The sequence below is a fragment of the Necator americanus genome, chromosome X (assembly GCF_031761385.1).
Source record: "Necator americanus strain Aroian chromosome X, whole genome shotgun sequence".
NCBI lineage: Eukaryota > Metazoa > Nematoda > Chromadorea > Rhabditida > Ancylostomatidae > Necator > Necator americanus.
This window is the reverse complement of record NC_087376.1, coordinates 8,493,788-8,514,997: the sequence shown is the minus strand read 5'-3', so window position 1 is coordinate 8,514,997 and position 21,210 is coordinate 8,493,788. Positions and strand designations below refer to the sequence as shown.

General features: G+C 43.2%; 6 protein-coding genes across 11 annotated transcripts; 4 read left to right on the top strand and 2 right to left on the bottom strand.

Annotated features, from left to right (window-relative positions):
* Nucleotides 1–495: 495 nt before the first annotated feature.
* Nucleotides 496–6,993, top strand: RB195_021866 (uncharacterized protein; the record flags this gene model as incomplete). Of its 2 annotated transcripts, XM_064208792.1 has the most annotated exons (9): nucleotides 496–590; nucleotides 2,154–2,302; nucleotides 2,768–2,842; nucleotides 4,114–4,264; nucleotides 4,321–4,447; nucleotides 4,497–4,674; nucleotides 6,248–6,342; nucleotides 6,808–6,889; nucleotides 6,947–6,993. In XM_064208792.1, 9 exons carry the CDS (start codon nucleotides 496–498, stop codon nucleotides 6,991–6,993), a joined length of 999 nt encoding a protein of 332 aa, XP_064064672.1. The 2 variants fall into 2 exon arrangements, with proteins under 2 accessions (XP_064064672.1, XP_064064673.1); XM_064208791.1 differs by lacking the exons at nucleotides 496–590; nucleotides 2,154–2,302 and having other exon boundaries at nucleotides 2,770–2,842; nucleotides 6,808–6,993.
* A 2,093-nt stretch (nucleotides 6,994–9,086) lies between these two features.
* Nucleotides 9,087–9,816, top strand: RB195_021865 (uncharacterized protein; the record flags this gene model as incomplete). Of its 2 annotated transcripts, XM_064208790.1 has the most annotated exons (4): nucleotides 9,087–9,186; nucleotides 9,267–9,372; nucleotides 9,437–9,586; nucleotides 9,633–9,816. In XM_064208790.1, the coding sequence occupies 4 exons, from the start codon at nucleotides 9,087–9,089 to the stop codon at nucleotides 9,814–9,816; spliced, it is 540 nt and encodes a 179-aa protein (XP_064064669.1). The 2 variants fall into 2 exon arrangements, with proteins under 2 accessions (XP_064064669.1, XP_064064671.1); XM_064208789.1 differs by lacking the exons at nucleotides 9,437–9,586; nucleotides 9,633–9,816 and having other exon boundaries at nucleotides 9,267–9,385.
* RB195_021864 (uncharacterized protein) lies at nucleotides 9,541–9,816 on the top strand (the record flags this gene model as incomplete). Its single annotated transcript, XM_064208788.1, has 1 exon — nucleotides 9,541–9,816. One exon carries the CDS (start codon nucleotides 9,541–9,543, stop codon nucleotides 9,814–9,816), a length of 276 nt encoding a protein of 91 aa, XP_064064670.1.
* Nucleotides 9,817–11,893: 2,077 nt separating this feature from the next.
* Nucleotides 11,894–13,262, top strand: RB195_021863 (uncharacterized protein; the record flags this gene model as incomplete). Of its 2 annotated transcripts, XM_064208787.1 has the most annotated exons (6): nucleotides 11,894–11,898; nucleotides 11,959–12,063; nucleotides 12,148–12,223; nucleotides 12,863–12,914; nucleotides 12,996–13,109; nucleotides 13,201–13,262. In XM_064208787.1, the coding sequence occupies 6 exons, from the start codon at nucleotides 11,894–11,896 to the stop codon at nucleotides 13,260–13,262; spliced, it is 414 nt and encodes a 137-aa protein (XP_064064667.1). The 2 variants fall into 2 exon arrangements, with proteins under 2 accessions (XP_064064667.1, XP_064064668.1); XM_064208786.1 differs by lacking the exons at nucleotides 12,863–12,914; nucleotides 12,996–13,109; nucleotides 13,201–13,262 and adding an exon at nucleotides 12,342–12,374.
* A 353-nt stretch (nucleotides 13,263–13,615) lies between these two features.
* Nucleotides 13,616–16,166, bottom strand: RB195_021862 (uncharacterized protein; the record flags this gene model as incomplete). 2 transcript variants are annotated; one of them, XM_064208785.1, is made up of 4 exons in its annotated part: nucleotides 13,616–13,864; nucleotides 13,917–14,008; nucleotides 14,933–14,955; nucleotides 16,009–16,166. In XM_064208785.1, the coding sequence occupies 4 exons, from the start codon at nucleotides 16,164–16,166 to the stop codon at nucleotides 13,616–13,618; spliced, it is 522 nt and encodes a 173-aa protein (XP_064064665.1). The 2 variants fall into 2 exon arrangements, with proteins under 2 accessions (XP_064064665.1, XP_064064666.1); XM_064208784.1 differs by lacking the exons at nucleotides 13,616–13,864; nucleotides 13,917–14,008; nucleotides 14,933–14,955 and having other exon boundaries at nucleotides 15,918–16,166.
* A 287-nt stretch (nucleotides 16,167–16,453) lies between these two features.
* Nucleotides 16,454–20,813, bottom strand: RB195_021861 (uncharacterized protein; the record flags this gene model as incomplete). 2 transcript variants are annotated; one of them, XM_064208782.1, is made up of 4 exons in its annotated part: nucleotides 16,454–18,302; nucleotides 18,396–18,442; nucleotides 18,518–19,216; nucleotides 20,751–20,813. In XM_064208782.1, 4 exons carry the CDS (start codon nucleotides 20,811–20,813, stop codon nucleotides 16,454–16,456), a joined length of 2,658 nt encoding a protein of 885 aa, XP_064064663.1. The 2 variants fall into 2 exon arrangements, with proteins under 2 accessions (XP_064064663.1, XP_064064664.1); XM_064208783.1 differs by lacking the exons at nucleotides 18,396–18,442; nucleotides 20,751–20,813 and adding an exon at nucleotides 19,622–19,666 and having other exon boundaries at nucleotides 16,454–18,346.
* Nucleotides 20,814–21,210: the final 397 nt, after the last annotated feature.

The window sequence follows — 21,210 nt, the reverse complement described above, 5'->3', positions numbered from 1 at the left end:
GACATTTCAACAACCTGCTGAACCGACAAGCACCCTGAACTCGAGCATGTACAACGACTAATGTACATCGCGGTAAGGGGGGAACCACCGACGGGCTTCTGGTCCGTATTTAAGAAATCGAGAAAGGAAAATCCTGTGGAGGCGATGGAATTAGGGCACAAGTGGTGAAATCTTTTGCCACTTCTGGGATTCGTGAGATGATAAAGATCATCCATTCAATATGGATTAACGAAAGGATCCTCGATTCGTGTAGAGACGCTGTCATAATTCCTCTCCACAAGGATTTATCCGTCACGAAACCCAAGAAATATCGGGGAATTTCTTTGCTGCGTATAATGCACAATATTCTAGAGTGGATCATCCTGAATCAGCTTCTCAAACACCGCAAAGAACAACCCGTGATGAACAAGGCGACTTTCGTCCTGGTCGATCTACGATTGACGAGAAGTTCATTGTCAGGAGAACGATTGAAATCTGGCAGCGGCGTCGAAGTCAATGCAATTAGCTATTCTGGACTTTGAATCCGCTTTCAACTCTTCTCATCGAGGCGGTTCTCTCAACGCGCTTTGCGCTGATGGAGTACCAGGAAGGTTCGTTCGCATGCTTGATGACACGAATCAACAAACAACCTGTTGAACTTGTAGATGAGCTCTGTTATTTGGGCTGTATGCTGAAGAACGATGGCAGCTACGAGAAAGATATTCAGCAAAGATTCGCTAAGGCTACTTCTGCATTCAACTCCCTAACAAAGTACCTGTAGTTGACCTCATTGCCCAACAAAATCAAGCTGCGAGTCTACCTATCCGCAATTCGCTGTATCATGACGTACGGATCGGAGACTAATGCAGCGTAATCAAAGGTGATGGAGAATCTTGATTGCGTGGAGAGGAAGCTGTTTACAGGGATGATCGGCTACTCTTGGGCAAAGGTGTGCCATAACGGAGAGATTTACTCAGAAGAGAATATGATGTACCGACGGATAATGTGAGGGAAGCATCAACATCTTGCCCCGACCTTTAAGGTAGCCGCGGAAAACCGCCTTCGCTTTCTTGGTCATTATAAGGAGACCATCGGATCACTTTGTCTAAGTTGCCTTGAGGATGCTCCCAGACCCAAACGTAAGAAGGCCGCCTTGACGTAGAAGAAAGTTCTGGGCAGAGCGGTGAAGGAACATTTGAAGAAACTTGGCATCGGCAGGCAGCTCACGGGGAAGTAAAGTTTCGCAGAATATCGAGCAGCTGGGGATGGGTAGATTCTGCGCGAGCTCTAGCTGAAGTTCGAACAGAATGGTCTCAAGGACGTTTAAGGACGGCGCACTTTGGCGAAGATGCGGTAAGACGCGTTAGGCCATGACATCCTCCATAGTTTAAGTTAAAGGCATCACCCCACGAATCTGAGGTGGTACGGACTTCAGGCGGAGTATTCGTATACGGGATAGTCGATTATGGAGAGTGGGTAATTCCGTCCATTTCCTCCTAATTGCCGTAAAAAACGGGCCGGAAGATGCGGCGCATGCACAAGACTAGCGCGCTCCAACCGAACTTTTTATAGGAAATAGCGCGCTGGAACGTCCGAAACCGTATCTTCCGGGCCGTTTTTTACGGCAATTAGGAAGAAATGGACGGAATCACCCCCCCCCCCCCCCTCTCTCTCTCTCTCCATAATCTACTATCCTGTATACGAATACTCCACCTGAAACCCGTACCACCTCAGTCAGATTCGTGGGGTGATGCCTTTAAGTAAGTCAGTTCTCCTTATTGCTCTATTTCATTCAGTAACTTTGATAAGTCCGACTGTCTATAGGAGAGCATCTAGGATGGTTGTAAGTGCCTGCACGAACATTGGAGTGTAGCTTCGTCGGAACGTTTTTGTCTCTCCTAGGCCATTTCCAGAGGATACGTAACGTCTCGGAGGCATCCGCTGAAAAATCTACTTGAACCTCCCTCCTGTCACCGTCCCGTGCGCTACTTCGAGTTGGAGACCATTTAGTTTATCCATTTCACGCGCTGGCCATTAACAAGAATGCTCAAGGGTCCCAACGGCTAAAAGCTCGAGAGCGGGACCTCCCATCCTTTGAAAAATGGATATATGAATATTGACTATGTGCACCCACAAGCTCAGGAACCTACCACCACTTTTCTCTTGTGTTTTAGAGGTGCTTCCGTGAATTTGTACCACTACTATCTGGAAAGCAACAGACCAAACCTGAAAGTTGATTTCGTGGGAGTGTCTCCACCTACAGAACGGCACAAGATCATAGAAAAACCACAAGGGATGGTAGGATTGAACGGTGTCGGAGGCGGTCCTGAGTGGACAACCTTCCACCTGTATTTCTGCATTGAAAACCAAGCGAGCTCCATTGAGAATACGGTGATCTCCGTTTACCATCGGCGGTTTTGTAAAGTTGTTATGTAATTTTGGCTTTGTTTTGTTGTTCTTCTTATTACTAACATGATATTATAAGTAGTTTTAATGGTTGTAGCTTCTTCTGTGAGTTTTGACACTGAGTTTAATTTCCTTCTTTCCTTATACTGAGTTTGTTGTTTGATCGATTTCTTTGGAGCCGTGATTAATGTTTTGAAAAGCGTCTGCCACGTCTTGAAGTGCATGTCCTTCTACGTCTTAGTCGGAATCTGGTTTGGCTTTCTTCAAGTCATGACTAAGCTTCATTTCTCTGCAAGCCTTCGAAAATATCGCACAAAACCTTGGAGTTAATGATATTATGGGTTATTTTGGGTTTTAAATTTATTATTTTTTTTCTTTTTAGGGATGCTCCAGTGCGGTGTTCTTGGAGCTGCACATCTGCCTATTTTATTTGGCGTTCTGTTTTCAATAAATTTAGGTAAGTTCTGCTCCGGGGAAAATGTTGAGTGGGGGGGGGGGGGGCACTCAGTGGCGCCCTTATTTCCCGAAGCTCTAACTTACTTTTTTCTTTTAGTAACTTAAGTTTACATGTCATAGATCCTCTAAGACTAATGCTTAGACCTTAGGGCCCCGATTGATTTGATTACTTACTTCGAGAAATAAAGGCGCCACTGAGCGATAACTTCTTCTTTTGGTTGGGAGGGGATTCTCTGGTACTTATTTTATCCGATCACAAGCATGTAATTAGGACTGGGTCGGAGTCAGAAATCGTATAATTCTTTTGTATTGGATCGGAATGTTTTGTTTTCCTTCGAAATTGTTCTATACCTCCAACATCGCAGTTTGATAGTTTTGTATGAGAATTGAAGTAGGTATAACTACAAATTTCTTTCTGGATAACGGATTGGGAATATGGAATGGAAAATCGAGCTCAGATGAGACAAAGCAGTCGTCAAAGTGATAATAGCGAGAAATCTGCTACTATCGACAAAAAGGACGACTTCTCAAGCAGCATCAGAATTTCCCCACCCACAGCTGAATCTAAAGCGTAGGTGTGATAGGGAGAAACCGGACCCTCCTCAGGTGAAGAGGGTTCAGCCCATGGGGTGCAGCTCAAGTGAATGGGGTCTTTTCGCCAACCGTTCAAAAGTGAAGGGGTTAATTTCACCAACCGTTTAAAAGTGAAGGAGATCGCTTCCCAACCGTTCAAAGGTGAAGGGGTCAGAGCACCGGCTTTGACTATCGCATCTATGATCGAAAGCAAGAGTACATTATTATTCAAAGTAAGGGCGTCCACTATTCGCTGGTGGAATCACAACACGTTTTTTTCGCCAGTGTCGTGGTTAGATGGTCATTGGAAGCTTAGCCGGGATCGTTTATCCATTGTGTAATTTCTTCTGTATAATTCATTTCCCATGTCTGTTTCTGACAAAATTAACTGTCATGTGATCGCGCCAAAAGGAAGCAAATTAGCACTAGTGGTGTAGTCCAGTTAAAACGAACTGAAACGCGGTGAAGTGAATGATGAATGAAGGGAAACGGTGGGGGGAGCAGTTGGAATCAAGGTGGGACCCTCGTTAGATGAATTCATCGCTGTAGTCCGAGTGAAGCCAGCGAAGGTGTCGCTCCGAACTCCAATACCAACCACCGCACCACATCGAACGCTACCGCTTACGTAATTGTACGAAGCTTGGGATAGTTTTGACCCAATTATATGAATTTGGATCTGTGTCATCATTTTTTTTTCAGGAGCTACTTACATACTAGCAGTTGTGAAATCCGATGTGGAACCGATCTTCCCCTATGTTTCTGCAGCAGGGGATCATCGACCAGAATCATGTCTGTTCGGTCTACTGCTTAATTTGTCCAGCGTAGTATCATTGGTGGTCGTATATTTGAGGTGTTTGTCCATGTATTTATTCTCGAAATTTTCGTTATCTCACCATTCACTTGTAGGTATTCGCTCATTACGGTGCTCGTCCACGACTCCGATCCTGACCCTCTTCTAGGAAGCTTGAACTTTATTAGCCTTATTTTTGGAATGCTAGGCGGATTCGCGATGATGATTATTGCAAATTTCCAAGTAAGATGAATTCCAGGATATTTCAACCATTATTCTTGGTGTTGTTCAGGAAACCGCACTGATTACCGTGCATTTATCAGCCGCTTGTTTATGCTTTGGTTCTGGTTGCTTGTATATGATGCTCCAGTCATGGATCACTGTAAGGATGTATCCACTGTACACAAATCGACGCATCGGAATCATTCGTAGTTGCATAACAGTAGTTTCAACTGTCTCTTTCATTATGGGTCAGTCACTTTCATTTGCTTTCTTTTCGGTTTTATGAACAACTAGAATTCTCAGGGACTTTTTCGTACCATAAAATTGATGGCTCCAGTTAACGTCCTTAATCATTAATCTTGAATGAGAGAAATGAAAGCGAACGGAAAGGAACTCATTTTTGCAAGTGTTTTGTGCAGTCAGAGTTCTTAAGATAATTTTTGCTCCGATCGAGTTTTCTTTCACCTTCTGATTATCTGTATGATCTTTTTGAGTCGGATTTAAAGGCATCACTCCATGAATCTGTGGTGGCACGGATTTCCGGTGGAGCATTCGTATACGGGATCCTAGGATATTGAGAGAAGGATGTTTCCGTTTTTCATTTCTTCCTGGTTGCCGTTGAAAACGGCCCTGAAGATACGGCTTTTCGGCTTTCGAGCGTTCCGGGGCACTATTTTCTACAAGGAGTTCTATTGGAGCGCGCAAGCCTTGTGCACGCACCGCATCTTCCGGACCGTTTTCTACGGCAATTATGAGGAAATGGTCGGAATTACCCTTCTCGATAATCTACTATCCCGTATACGAATACTCCATCTGAAATCCGTATCACCTCAGATTCGTGGGGTGATACCTTTAATTTTTTTTTTTTGGTTTTTTCGCTTGGTGTACAGTGCAGAGCCAAACTTTTAACGAGTGATCGAACTTCGAGAGCTAGTATCTGTGATTATTAAGTATTTTTGGGTGCTTTACTGTCTTCCCAGAATCAAATATGGTGCACATATACCTGGAATGTTCATCTCTTAGAATGGATTGTTTTTTTTTTTAATTGTTGACTGGATTTACTCAGTGTAGTCTCAGGATCTTATATGTAATTGACGTATGCATGTGCAGTGTCATCATTTTGTTATTTTGCTTCCATGAACACTGCTCACGTTAATTCTCATCTGTACCCCGTAATTTTATGAGATAGTCACAGTTATTTGATTGACTTCGAACTCTATTCATCAATTCTTTCCCAACAGAAAGATAGTATCCCAATAGATGGGTTTGAGTTCATCATTTAAGCACTCCTCACCCACGAATCTTAACATGAAGCTTCAATATGTCTAATACTTAATAGAGTACCCCTTTTGAGATCTTATCTTACCTAGTACATTATGTATTTGATATCCTTTTTTCGGAATTACCCGTGAAATGATCAACGAAAGAATAAAGTTGCTGTCAGAAAGATTACGACATCGTAGTTGTCATTCCTTGTAGTTATAGTGCACATGTTCAACCCAGTTAACGCGACAAAATGAGGGCATTAGTGCTCTTTTCTGTCTGACGCACTCGATAATGACGTTTCGCTGCGGCGATACTCTCAGTGTTCACGTACGCGTAGCAAACCATTCCGGCTGAAAACATTCAGGATCCTTTGGGTGCATACTGTCACAGTGATATATGTTAGCCTCCTTCCAGGAGCACTATTAAGCAAATATTGTGGATTTTACGGAGAAAACAAACTACTATTTCCTAACCTTGAGTATCACTTTATGTCTCCATATGAGGTCATAATACAACATCGCTACGTTTTCTTTCTAGCGTAATTTTTATTTCTAGCGGTCTCGTTCGGCATCTATGCAGCTCATGAATTCCATCGCTATTACCCTGATTTACCAACACCGCGCCCATGGAATAGGAAGTATTGGCAGCCGGTGAGCAACCTTTCATTTGTAGTCAGTTTAAGAGTTTTACAAGTGTGCAGTGTTTCAGATAATTCATATATCTTATATATTTTAAGAAATAGGATTTCTTCAGAAGGCCTGTTGATTTCATCCGAAAAGCCCTCTTTTGCACAATTCCTTTCGTCATCTGGTTGTTACTCTTGTACCGTGATAGAATCAAAAACACATCTGAAACCTCCCTATTTCTTCCCCGTTAACGTGCAGAGGTTCAAAAAAAGATTTTTGTTCTGATTCAAATCTACATTTCCACTTCTAAGGAAGCCATTATTTCAAAAACTAATTGAATTTTTATTCCTGCAGCAATGCCAGGACCTAATATTGTAATGGGCTATCTGGAAATACTTTAAAATGTTCGATGAAGCCTCTTCTAAACAGATATAGTTTATTTTGAAAGAAATTGATGTGTGCTCATATCTAATATGTTATTATGTTCAGGGCTATAATTACCATGTAGTATCAGCTATTGCTGAATGGATTATGGCAATATCGCATGTGTTCTTCATTGTGTCATATTCTCGTGATTTTGAGAAATTACGTGTTTCATTGTATATCGAGTCACTTGTTACACATTTAGACCACAGCCCAATCCTTCGATCGTTCAATGATCTGGCTAATATGTAGAAGATAGAAATTGTTTATACTCGTCATAATACATTCACATCGCATTAATCTCCTTTACTAATTACGGTATTTTAGATATCACGTATTGCTTACGTTTCGGTTTTATTGCTTACCAAAACAGAAATGTCATCGGAGTTTAATTTACGTGCTGTTTTTTTCTCAAAAGATTTGCTTGTGTATCGGAAATATTTTATCACCTTCTTTTTGACGTTCTGTATGCATCTTACTCACACCTTTGTCTTCATATATTATTTTTTTTTATAATTTTTAGAATGTTTGCTTCACATTATTGTACGTAGTCCAGTCTAGTGTGAATTCTTTCAATAATCATATGATAACTGTACATTAAGGATCACTTTTCATAATGGGTAATAATTGACACTGGTAGATACTGTACATTTGCTGCTTAATAAAAAAAAATATCTTCAATGTTCTAGTGAGCAGAAGAAACGTTTTCCAGCACGATTTTATCTGTTTTCATGAAGACTACATAAGAGTGGATTAGGATGATCTGGAATTGTAACCGAGACAAACTTTTGACCCTGTCTCTGGTGAAAATCTGAGAAATATTACATTGAAATCATTATTAACAAAATCTTATCGCATATCACTTTGAATGATCTTAATGGTGGGAGGCCTTTTTTGCTTGCTACTCATCGTTCAGTAACGCTTTCAGTGAATTCATCTCCATTTTTTCTCGATGTTGCAGTAATGTGTGAATGTGATAGGAGCAGTGCAGTATACCATAATAAATTAGCATATAACTATTACTGGGAACTACCTTATCTGTTACTTTTCTCACAACGCAAGGGATTAACGAGATTAAGATTTGATCAACACCCTTTTCATATAGGTGAAAATACATAGAGGGATTAGATACTTAATCGGCGGGTATCGACTAACACGATTATTCGCACCTTGACGAGAGGTGTCGTCCTCGAATGTAGCTCTGGCCAAGCTTTTCTATCTACAACAAAAGCTTGCATGGAATGCATCCATTCATCACTGTTCCATAGCTTGCAAGAATTGGTGTCTCGCGTGGTGCCCGTGGTCGTAGTGACCAGTGTACCTCAGATCAACAGGAACCCGGCATCACCGGCGATTCAGCGTAACTGAACGGAGAATTTCTACCAGAATTCAACACTCTCCAGATGTGTAACCAGTTTGGTTTGTTCTGGACCACAGTACCTTACTGCAATAGCTGGGTATCTTCCACCTTATAACGGGATATGTTATGTACTTCATACGTGTCCAGAGCGTATACTGAAATGTCCGATAGCACTTAGAATAAGTAGGGCACAGTGATCAGGTGGCAATCAGACTTACATATGCGGCCCCATGAGATATCAATTTTATCCACAAAATATATCGCTTGAAAAAAAAAAACTGTTTTCCTATACACTGGTGGATGTCCTCGTAGGGATGAAAGTGTACGGAACTTTCTCTCAGTTTTCTAGAAGAACATGAAAGATCCTGTGATCACCTTGTACGCAACAAATAATTGCATTATCTTGTAGATCGAGCTAGACATATCCCTTCGCACGAAAAACACTGGAATCTTCGGTGTCTTAGACTCCCTTATCTCTCTTAGGTATTTAGTTCTTTTCGTGATTAATAAGGGTAGTTATTACTGTTGTTATTGTTATTATTATTATTGGGCCAGGTATACAAGTCTGATTGTTACCTGTTCGTGGTGGCCCTGGTTTTACTGAAGTCAATCGGTCATTTGAGTATTCGCATTGAGAGCGTGGGAGCTATACAACCCGCACTGTTACAGGGCGAAAGTTTCCCCGAACATTGCAGAAAGGTGCTGACATCTAGTATCATGTCAGAACCCATAGCCCATATGCTTGAGGGAGACATGGAAACTTTGCCAATAAGCATTTGTCCCGTAAACGTTGAACTGCCGATCGCTGTCGAGTGAACTCCAATAAGCTGCTCTGTCCACACTTATACGATATCTGCACGCGCCGTTTGCTGCTACAGAATGCACACATCAGAGGACGTCCCGTCATCAGCATCACAAAGCCAAAAACCACACTGTATGTTACGACGATGCTGATGAGAAGAAAGTAGGAGGCTGCGCAGTAGTTATGGAGAACGATTACAGTAGCCTGGTGGAGGAATTTGGCTCAACCTCGTCAAGAAGCGCCTTTGTACGACTGAGAAAGCGCAGAGGACAAACTCCAGATAGTGAGTGCTCATGGGCCTGAGAGCGCTGAAGACTATTACAAAGCCGCTTTCTATGATGAATTTAATACGTTGATATCCAGGCCAACAGGCGGTAATTGTCGGAATTGATGCGAGTGCAAAGACAAGACTTGAACAACAATCTGATGTGGTTGGGAAATGGTTGTATCGCACCGAATCAAGCATCGGGTCACGGAAGTAGTCTAATTGACCATTGCGAGCGGACAAACCTCATCATTACATCCATGCTTAGGAGGAATCACCTGCGGCATCAGTTAGTGTGGGAAAAGACATCACCTTCAATGCCAAAAAAGCAGCAGAAGCGGAAAATGCCGTCCGTTAAGCTTCAGCTCAATTATGATCCGGCAAAGAATATCTCTTTACGATGCATTCGAAATTCTAGGTGTGTGGGAAGTTGCATTCGATTCCGATCACCGCCAACTTCTCAGCTTAATGCTACGGTGCCAGCAAAGGAGTCGCGGAGCCCAACATCAACCAAAGCTCGACCAAGCATATCTGAGAGTTGACGAGTGCAATAAGAATCGTGAGTACGGATGGACGCCAAGAGCGAAGGAGTTTGAAAGGACGTGGGAGGACAAGAACCCAAAGGAACCCTATGCTCTACCAAGATAGTATAGCGGCAAAATCAAGAGATGTTCGCCTGTCCTCAACACTGCTAATGGAGTCGCTGTCGAAAAGGCAACCGCACCCATCTGGAGGAAACATATGAAAACCTTGCTGAACCGGCAAGCGCCAACTGTTCCTGAACTCGAGCATGTCCAAAGACCAATGTACATCGCAGTAAACGGGGAACCACCGAGTGAGTCGGAAGTTTTTATCTGTATTCAAAAAATGAAGAAATTAAAATCTGGCGGAGACGATGGAATCAGCGCAAAAGTGCTAAAATCTCTTGCCACTTCTGGGATTCGTGAGTTGACTAAGATCATCCATTCATTCTAGATTACCGAAAGAAAACTTGACTCGTTTAAACACGCTACCATAATTTCTCTGCGCAAGAATATATCTGTAACGAAAGCCAGAACACAGGAATTACTGAGGAATATCACTGCTGCATGCAATATGCAAGGTTTTGGAGCCGATGATCCTGGATCGGCTAATCAAACTCAAGAAGAAACCATTAGCAACGAACAACCCGGTTTTCGGCCCGCTCTTCTAACTTCTCCAATTTGTTGAAACCTAGTAGAGAATAATTCTAAATTTTGCTTCAAATTTTCGAGTTTTCCTCAACTAGCTTTTGAAAAAACCAAAACACCTAACAACAGAACAGAGATCAAAAGTTGCAGTGAAGTGTCCAATTTGATGCTCTATCGAAATATTGCACCAAAGTTTTCAACCGCATTTCCGTAATTTCGCAACGACAAAAAAAAAAATGCGAAATTTCAAATTTCCGCCTGCGCGTCACAATCTGTATTACTTCAGAGAAAGTCCAATAACTCATCTCGTGGCGTAAAAAAATGAATTTGGTTTGCAGACTTTGGTGGAGGAGGATTTGTGCTATCGGGGCTCATCTTCATTTTCTTCCAAGTGGTTTTCGTTCTTTCCAATGTTAGTGAAAAAAAAGTTGAGAAAACTTCTAAAATTCCCAACTTTTCCCCAACTAGCTTCCAAAAAATAACCAGAGGTATATACCTCTAAATACAATAACATAACATTAAGAAGATGTCTTGTCCGTTTTATCCCGCAAATCTTTGGTTGAAAAAAAAACCCACATTGTTGTCCTCCTACTTTTCTGCAGCCGTTATTCATGTTTATTTCAAGCTAACAAAACCCAACCATTTCAGCATTAATTTATGATCGGCGCTTGGGCCAGTCGCCAGAATGACCTCTAAATACAATAACATATTTGCGGTGAACAATGATCTGAATAAAATGCCAGAAACGTTTTTTTTTTCGGTTTTGCAAAGCTCAAAGTTCCGGCGGGGATCGAACTATTAACCGTTTGTAATCAATGCCAATGAGAAAATTTTGTGTAGAAACTAGACAGTAGAGAGAAGAATCTCTTTAGAATGTGATCTGCGTCGGTACTACTTGTTCCTTCTATTTTGCAAAAATGGAAAAACCCCAGCGGGGATCGAACTCTCAACCGTTCGTTTCCATTGTCGTTGAGTAGAATTGTTTGTGAATAGTAGGAATTGGTGTGAAAATGGTTTTAAAACGTGTCCTCCGTCGTTTCCAGCTGTTTCTTTCCATTTTGCAAAAATATCGGTTCAGGCGGGATATAACTTTTTATCATCTCTTTATCAATGTCAAAAAGTAAAATTGTGTCGTCGAATATACGCTGAGAACTCTTTAAAAATTATGTTTACATATGTACTGACACACTTCTTATCCTTTCAATAGCGTTTGTGGCGTCTACTTCGTGCCAATCTCAACTAATATACCTGGAGGATATTTTTTGCGAGTAACCAATGTTGTAGGAGTCACAGACTACCGTTAGCATCTTCGACAATCCGATTGCTCATTAGTTAGTCTTTCTTTATTATCTTGACGAGTCTTAGTCACCTCAGGCCTAATCATAATCATTTATTGGATCTATTTATTCACTAATTGCACTATTTACAGATGTGTCACGATATTTTCGCCCTATGTCCTTCGTAAGAGAAAAGCTTCGTAAGTCTTAATGAGATTTACTCCGAACAAGGACCTTCAGCCGAGTGGCTGACAGAGGAAAAAAGTTGAGATGCATCAGATGATGTAAGATGCAGTGGCTAAGTTCTCCACCTACGACGACGGCAACAAAAACTGCACTCTCAGATCAGTCGCGTACATTACTTACCGCAATTGCACTGGGATAGTTCCTGCTGACTATACTGTTGGCACTACTGGAAAGTTTCTTGTGGACGCTTTTCCAGGTTATTTGTGAGTTTTTTTTTGAAATTCAATGTTTTCTGCAATCAGCACCATTTCTACATAGACTTGCGCTGTGAAACGATTTCAGTGAAGGGTCTGTGACCGTGAACTCCAGCAACACGTGGAGTTGATCGAACAGTCTGTCCGCTCGCGGTTCTTGCTGCTTGAGGTAGGAGGATAACAATAATTATCAGGGATGTAAAGTCCAATGAATATATTCATGTGTTGTCTTTTTCTTCACTATTCCACATCTCCACTCAACCTACCTAGGACACATATTGTTACAGAAATTCTACGGAAAACCACACACAATATTCTAAACGTATCTAGATCAGTGGATTGAGTGGTTCAATGTCCTTCTTCGTCGACTAGTATTCTTGATTTCCTCCCATCTGGCACATGTCACACGGCATCCTGAACACATAGTTAACATGACCATGTAATTTTTAGTTATTATTTAATCTATGAATGCCGCTATGTTGCATTATATAACTTTATTTTACTTATAGCACTACTATTCAAAACTGACCTATTATATTATATTATTATATTTATGAAGCGTATAGTGGTTTCTTTATTCTTCGTTATACGTACTTTTTCATTACTATGTGGGCTACTCCACTAGTGCAAATATACCTGTAGAATATTTTTGGTGAGTAGCCAATGTGGTATGTGTCACGGCCTACCCATAGCATCTTCGACAATCTGATTGCCTATTGGTTATTCCTTCTTTATTATCTTGACACGTTCTTTAATATGCTCCTCTAATAATAATCATTTATTCGATCTTTTTATACACCAATTGCAGTATTTACTGATGTATCACGATATTTCCGTCCTATCTCATGAGGAGAAGCTTTGTACGTTTTAATGAGATCAACTCGGAACCAGGACCGTCAGCCAAGTGGCTGGCAAAGAAAAAAAAGTAGAGAGATGCATAGCTCACTTCTCCACCTACGACAACGACGACGGAAGCTGCACTCTCGGAAAAATCGTATACACTGCTTATCGCAGTGCTCGGGTCATTTGTGGTGATTATGCCCGTCGGAGTACTGGTAAGTTTTTTCCTTGGGAGCACTTTTTCCAGATTATTTGTGAGCTTTTTGAAGCTCATTGATTTCTGCAATCAACATCATTTTTGCTCAGACTTGCGCTTGGAGACGAAGACGGCAAAGGAATCGCGCCTGAACTCCGCAACAGTGAGCTAATCGAACAGTTTCTCTGCTCGAGATCCTTGCTGCTCGAAATAGAAGATTAAAAGCATTTATTAAATTTATTAGATATGTAAAGTGTAAATATAGATATGTAAAGTAAAAATGTATATGTAAAGTCCAATAAACATCGTCCCGTGTTGTCTTCTCACTGCACTGTTTGTTCCACATTTCTGTACGAGCTACCTGGAACACACATTATTACAGAAATGGTATACACTGCTTATCGCAGTGCTCGGGTCATTTGTGTTGATTGTGCCCGTCGGAGTACTGGTAAGTTTTTTCCTTGGGAACACTTTTTTCAGATTATTTGTGAGCTTTTTGAAGCTCACTGTTTTCTGCAATCAACATCATTTTTGCTCAGACTTGTGCTTGGAGATGAAGACGGCAAAGGAATCGCGACCGTGAACTCCAGCAACATGTGGAGCTAATCGAACAGTCTCTCTGCTCGAGATCCTTGCTGCTCGAAATAGAAGATTAAAAGCATTTATTAGATTTATTAGATATGTAAAATAAAAGTGTATATGTAAGGTCCAATAAACATCTTCCCGTGTTATCTTCTCACTGCACTGTTTGTTCCACATTTCCGTACTAGCTACCTGGAACACATATTGTCACAGAAATTCTAAAGAAAACCAAACACATTCTAACCTTGTCTAGATCAGTGCATCGAGAGGTTGAATGCTTTTTTATCTTGATTATTATTCTTGATCTTTTTCGATCTGGCACACGTCGCACGGTATCTTGAACATATAGTTAACATTATCATATAATTTTTTAGTTATTATTTACTCTACTAATGTCGCTGCATTACATTATATCCTTTATTTTACTTATAGCACTACGTTTTTAAATAATTTGTCATTCATTTATATATAATATTATTTGAATTTACTTATGGCCGTCTTGGCGCAAGTGTAGTGTAGCGGTTAGAGATTCCTGCACGATCGATCGTAGGTTCGAATCCGCCCTTGTGCTCACCAAGCCTTTCATCCCCGAGGTCGATAAATTGGTACCAGATCTGTCTGGGAGGACAAAAACGCTGACGCTAAAAAGACGCTCGAAAGCCTTTGCAAAATTGTAGAGAACTTTTGCCTATGGGAGTACAAAGGTTTCTGCTTCTAACTTCCTATTTATTTATTTATTTTATTACTTATTTTTATTTATTTAACTATTTTTTTTAACCTTGTTGAGAAAAATTCGAAATTTTCCTTCAAAATTTTTCTCAACTAGCTTTTGAGAAAACCAAAACACCTAAAGAGATCAAAAGTTGCAGTGAAGAGTGCAATTTGAGGTTCTATCAAGATATTGTACCAAAGTTTTCTACCACGTTTCCGTAATCTTGCAACGAGAAAAAAAATGCGAAATTTCGAATTTCTGCCTGCGCATCACAATCTGTACTACTTCAGAGAAAGTCCAATAACACAGCTCGTGGAGTACAAAAATGAATTTGGTTCGAAGACTTTGGTGGAGGAGGATTTTTGCTATCGGGGCTCATCTTCATTTTCTTCGAAGTGGTTTTCGTTCTTTCCAATGTTAGTGAAAAAAAAGTTGAGAAAACTTCTAAAATTGTCAACTTTTTCTCCAACTGGCTTTCAAAAAATAACCAGAGGGACATTAAGAAGATGTCTTGTATCGCGCAAGTCTTTGGTGAAAAAAAAGCCCACATAGTTGTCCTACAGCGTTTCTTCTGCAGTCCGTTTACTTCAACCTAACAAAATCCGACCAGTCCAGTAGCAATTTCCAATGAGGGCCTCGGCTAATCCTTAAATTGAACAAAATGAAAATGAAATCTAAGTAACACCTATATGTGGTGAACAATGCTTTGAATACAATATCGAGAAGGTTACCAGTGAAATGTTGGGAGGTTAATGGCGAAATGTTTCTCCGGGTTTGCAAAAATCAAGATTAATCCAGGGCTCGAACTATGTATCGCTTGCAATCTCTGTCTATGTGTAAATTTGTGTAATAATATATATGTGTTTGAAATAGAAAATGGTGAGAAAATGCTTCTAGAATGCGTTCTGCGTCGGGATTAATTGCTTTCTTCATTTGTCAAATGGAAAGATTCCAGCGGTGATCGAACTTTTAACCGTTCGTTTCCATTGTCGTTGAGTACAATTGTTTGTAAATAGTATTCTGTATTAATGAATGAATGAAAATTAAAATGGGTGAATGTTAAAACTAGTGCAGAAATGCTGAAATATCTTAATGCTTCTGCGATTCGTGAGATGACAAAGATAATCCGCCCAATATGAGTAGACGAAAACATACCCGACTCGTGGAGACACTATCATAATCCCTCTCCACGAGGAGTTATCCGCTACGGACCCTCTGAACAATCAGGGAATCTCTTTGCTGTGTGTAAAGTACAAGGTTCCGCAGCGGATTATCCGGGACCGACTGACTAAAAATGGCGAAGAAATAACGCGCGACGAGCAAGCAGGCTTTCGTCTAGGGCTATCTACGATAATCAGTAGTGTTCATCGTCAGGAGAGCGATCGAAATCTAGCAGCGGCATTCGAAGTCAATGCAATTAGCGTTTCTGGACTTTAAAGCCGCTTTCGACTTTTTTCATCGAGGCCGTCTTCTCAACACACTCCGCGCCGGTGGAGTACCGAAAAAGTTCGTTCGCTTGCTTGATGGCATGAATCAACGAACTACTGCTGCAGTTCGAGTACCAGCCGGGCATACAACACCATTCGAGGTGGTAACTGGGGTAAGACAAGGGCAGTGGCAGGACCGTTCCTGTTCAACTTCGTTATCGGCGACATCATGCGAAGAACTGTCGATCACTGTCTTGCCGATATTGTCTTGGCACCATCTGGGTGCCTCTTCATCTACCGCGAGTGAGACGACGATGCTGTTATATTCGCGGAAAGCAGCGGGACACTTCAGCATGCTGGGTGCAGCCTATGGGCAACGTCTACGCCCTAATTGGTCCAAGCAGATGTGAGCCTCTTCGAGACCTCGCATAGAAGTCAGGGTGCACGGACAATTTGTTGAACTCGTGGATGAGTTCTGTTATTTGGGCTGTATGCTGAAGAACGATGGCAGCTACGAGAAAGATATTCAGCAAAGACTCGCTAAGGCCACTTCTGCATTCAACTCCTTAACAAAATACCTGTAGTCGACCTCGTTGGCCAACAAAGTCAAGCTGCGTGTCTACCTATCCGCAATTCGCCGTATCATGACGTACGGATCGGAGACTTCTTCTTCTTCTTCCTAGCGTTTGTCCCGCGTTGTTGCAGGGTCCGCTTTTCTGCTTCTTGTCTTCCATTTGGTTCTATCCATTGCATCAGCCTACACAAATGTGCATCTATCATATCCAGCTTCACACAGTCTAACCAGCGAATCTTTGGCCTCCCACGCGGCCTCACTCCTGAAACGTCGAGCTTCAGAGCGGTTTTGGCAACAGATTCTTCCTCCCGCCGCAAGACGTGACCAAACCATCTCATTTGCGCCTCCTTCATCTTCTCAGTTATCTGGACAACGCCGAAGATGGAACGTACGGTGTCGTTGGATACTTTCTCTTTTAGCGTTACACCTATCGTCCACCTCAACATCCTCATCTCCATAGCGTGCAGCACTCTTTCCAAGGCTTTCGTCGTCGGCCAGCACTCGCATCCGTAAAGGGCAACAGGACGCACAACCGTCCTGTAGATCTTCGACTTCAGTCGAACAGGGACTTTCTTGTCGCACAGTACCCCTGTTGCCATTTTCCATTTCATCCATGCCGCATTAACACGTGCTCGACCTTCTTGATCAATGTCGCCTGTGGAAGTCACTTTGGATCCAAGGTACTTGAAACAGTTCACCTTGTTTAATTCGGTGCGATCGACACGAATTGAACCATCCTCTATCTTTGGTCCGCACTCCATGTACTCAGTTTTTGATGTGTTGAGGCGCAATCCATATTGCTGCAGCTGATCGTTCCAAGACTGTACTTGTTTCTGAAGATCATCTCGAGACTCCGACGCGAGCATGACATCGTCGGCAAAGAGTAGAGTCCACGGATGCTGCTTCTGGATTTCCTTCGTTATCGTGTCCATGCACAGTATGAACAGCAGAGGTGAGAGGGATGAACCCTGATGAACCCCTACTCGTACAGGGAATGGCCTGCTTGTTCCAACAGCACATCGTACAACGCTGGTAGGCTTCGCGTAAAGCAGCTTCGTCCACCGCACATATTCTTCTGGTACGCTATGCGACCTCATGGACATCCATAACAGCTCATGTGGGACACGGTGGAAAGCTTTCTCGAGATCGAGGAAAGCAAGATGCACACTGCGGTTCTTCTCTCGATGTTTCTCCAGGAGGATCCGGACAGCATGAATAGCATCTATATTGCTGCGGTCCTTCACAAAGCCGCACTGGTTGAGTGAAACGCTAACAATTTTCCTCACACGAGCTTCCAGCTCACGCTCAAAAACCTTCATCGTATGGGACACCAGTCGTATAGGCCTGTACAAGGTGCAGTCAGCCATGTCTCCTTTCCCTTTCCAGACAGGAATGGTCACGGAAGTTTGCCAAACGTCTGGAGTCCGCCCTTCTGCAACGATCTTGTTAAATAGAGTTGCGAGCCACACGGACCCTCGATCTCCTAGCAGCTTCCAGATATCAGCAGGCATGTCATCAGGACCGGTTGCCTTGTTCGACTTCATTTTTGCGAGGGCAGGACTGACTTCGACGGCAGTAATTGGTAGAACAGGACCCTCGACGCTGGGAACGGTTGGGATGGGAGGATGACAGAACTCTTCGTTACACAAGTGATTGTAGTACTCTCGCCACTTCTTCAGGATCTGACCAGAGTGGTGCAGAACGGCTCCATCAGCTCCCTTAACGATCTTGGTGTGCTCCATAACCAACGTTGAGCGATGACGCGCTCTGACTAAACGATACACTGCCCGCTCGCCTTCTCTGGTATCAAGCATGTCGTACACAGCCTTGTAGCGGTCCGACTTCGCCTTGGAGACTGCCTTCTTAGCCTCCCTCTTCCCCGCTAGGTAAGCACCCCGATCTTTAGGCTGACGCGTCCTACACCAGAGCTTATATTTGGACTTCTTCTCACGAATTGCCGCCTGAACTAAACGTTCGAAAACCACGTAGCCTTTTGTACCTTGGGCTTACCTAGAGTCGTCTTTCCCAAAGTGTTTTCCGCGGTCAAGCTTATAACGCTGGAATTAGACGACCACATTTCCTCCACACTACGAGTAGGGTGGGGAAGTGTAGATGACGGACGCGAAAAATACCTCCTTTCGATCCTTCAGATTCCACCATTTGATGCGCTGTGTTTCAGTCCTTGGATGTCTCTTCCTTGGACGGGAGATTTTCAAGTCCATAACGAGCAGATGGTGTTGGGCAGCGACATGGTCTGTGGGGATGACTATTGAATCCTGCAGAAGTCGGCGATCTCGTCGGCGTAACATCCAGAAATCTATTTGTGTTTCACGACAGCCGCTGGTGTACGTGATCAAATGCGATGTTCTTTTCCGATACTGCGTGTTAGCAATGATCAAGTCACTTGCAATAGCATACTCCAGGATTCGCAACCCGTCGTCGTTACGAACTCCATAGCCGTATCCACCATGACAACTCTCGAATCCGTCTTTCCGAGAACCGACATGCCCGTTGAAGTCTCCTCCGATTAAAAGTACTTCTTCGCCTTCCAGGGATTGGACGTACTGCTCCAGATCCTCCCAAAAGCTTGCCTTCTCTTTTTCACTACAGCCCGCCTGTGGCGCATAAGCAGAGACGACTCGCAATTCCACTTCTCCTGTATCTACTTTTACAGCCATCAGGCGATCCGATAGTCGATCCACTGCTGTGACGCTGTTTCTAAACGACTCGTTCAATATGACACCAACGCCATTGCGATTTGATGTGCCGTGGTAGATGAGCTTGTAGCCATCGTCTAATTCCCTTGACTTGGAGCCTTTCCCGCGAGTCTCCTGTACACAACATATGTCAACACGGCGTTTTCTGAGACTGTCTGCCAGTTCACGACTTCTTCCAGTAAGCGTCCCAACGTTAAGTGTTTCCAAGCGCACTGGATGTTGCTAGCGATGGCGGGCTAACTTCTTTGGCCGGCTCCGTCCTCCAGCCGGGAGCCCTCGCATATTTGCCACATTGCCCGGGCGAGGACAATGCGCGTCGCTTCTGGGGTACGCCCTAGCTTCTGAAGAACACATAGTAGACATTAGCAGTATGACGCGACGGGGGTGTTGTCCTCGGTCGACTTGTCGCACTAGCAAGCTAGCAGCCTGGCACCAGAATCGTCGTACTACCTCCTCACTTAGCTAGCCTGTAGCCTTGGCCCTAGCTACAGGCTAGCTAAGTAGCTACTAGCCGGACACCTTTGTGGCCTGGTTGAACCTGCCGAGACGAAGTCTCGCCATCATAGCTGCCCGACGGCCAGGGCCACCGCTGCGCCGCTTTGAGGCGTGAGGTAGGATTTGCAGCAGGGATCGGAGACTAATGCAGCGTAATCAAAGGTGATGGAGAATCTTGACTGCATGGAGAGGAAGCTGTTTACAGGGATGATCGGCTACTCTTGGGCAAAGGTGTGCCATAACGGAGAGATTTACTCAGAAGAGAATATGATGTGCCGACGGATGATGTGAGGGAAGCATCAACATCTTGCCCCGACCTTTAAGGTAGCCGCGGAAAACCACCTTCGCTTTCTTAGTCACATTATAATTAGACCATCGGATCACCTTGTCTAAGTTGCCTTGAGGATGCTCCCAGACCCAAACGTAAGAAGGCCGCCCTGACGTAAAAGAAAGTTCTGGGCGAAGCGGTGAAAGAGGACCCGAAGAAACTTGGCATCGACAGGCAGCTCACGGGGAACTAAAGTTTTGCAGAATATCAAACAGCTGGGGATGGGTAGATTCTGCGCGAGCTCTAGCTGAAGTTCGAACAGGATGGTCTCAAGGATGTTTAAGGACGACGCACCTTGGCGAGGATGTGGTAAGACGCGTTAGGACATGACATCCTCCATCGTTTAAGTTGAGTAAGTCAGTTCTCTTTATTGCTCTATTTCATTCAGTAACTTTGATAAGTCCGACTGTTTGTAGGAGAGCATCTAGGATGGTTGTAAGTGCCTGCACGAACATTGGACTGTAGCTTCGTCGGAACGTTTTTGTCTCTCCTAGGCCATTTCCGGAGGATACGTAACGTCTCAGAGGCATCCGCTGAAAAATCTACAGAAGCCTCCTTACTGTCACCGGCCCGTGCGCTACTTCGAATTGAAGACTATTTAGTTTGGCCATTTCACGCGTGGGCCATTATTAAAAATGCTCAACCGTCCAAACGGCTGAAAGCTCGAGAGCGGGTACTCCCATCTTTCGAAAAATGTATATATGAATGTTGACAGGACCGCAGCGGACCGGAGGATGACACGTGGGAAACATCAGCATGTTGCACCGTCATCTACAGTTGCTACAGAAAATCGTCTTCGCTTCTTTGGTTATATGTTAAAGAGACCGGCAGATCGCCTTGTTCAACGAATTCTGAAGAGTTTGCTGGGTTCAAGCTGGAAGAGGCCATCTACCTGAAGACGGTAGTTGCTGATTGAGATGGTGAAAGAGGACCTGAGGATATTCGGAGTGAAAATGCAGTTCAGAGGAGACGTATGGTTTTGCGGGATATATAGAATAGCGACGAATGGATTGATTCTGTGCAAGGTCTCGCAGAAGATCGAGAAGGTTGGGCAGAGCTGTATTCAAGGACGGCACACCTCAGCGAAGATGCGTTAGGATATGACACCAGCCCGCCGATGAAGTCGAGTAAGTTAAGTTTTCATTGCTATATTTTTAGGAGGGTTTCTCCCCTACTATGCGTTTGACCACTGCACGTATGAAACTGGGAACGGTGTGAAACTTCATGTATGAGGAAACATCCTATTCAAAAAGTTTCTCATCTATCCTTGTATGGAGTTCCCAAT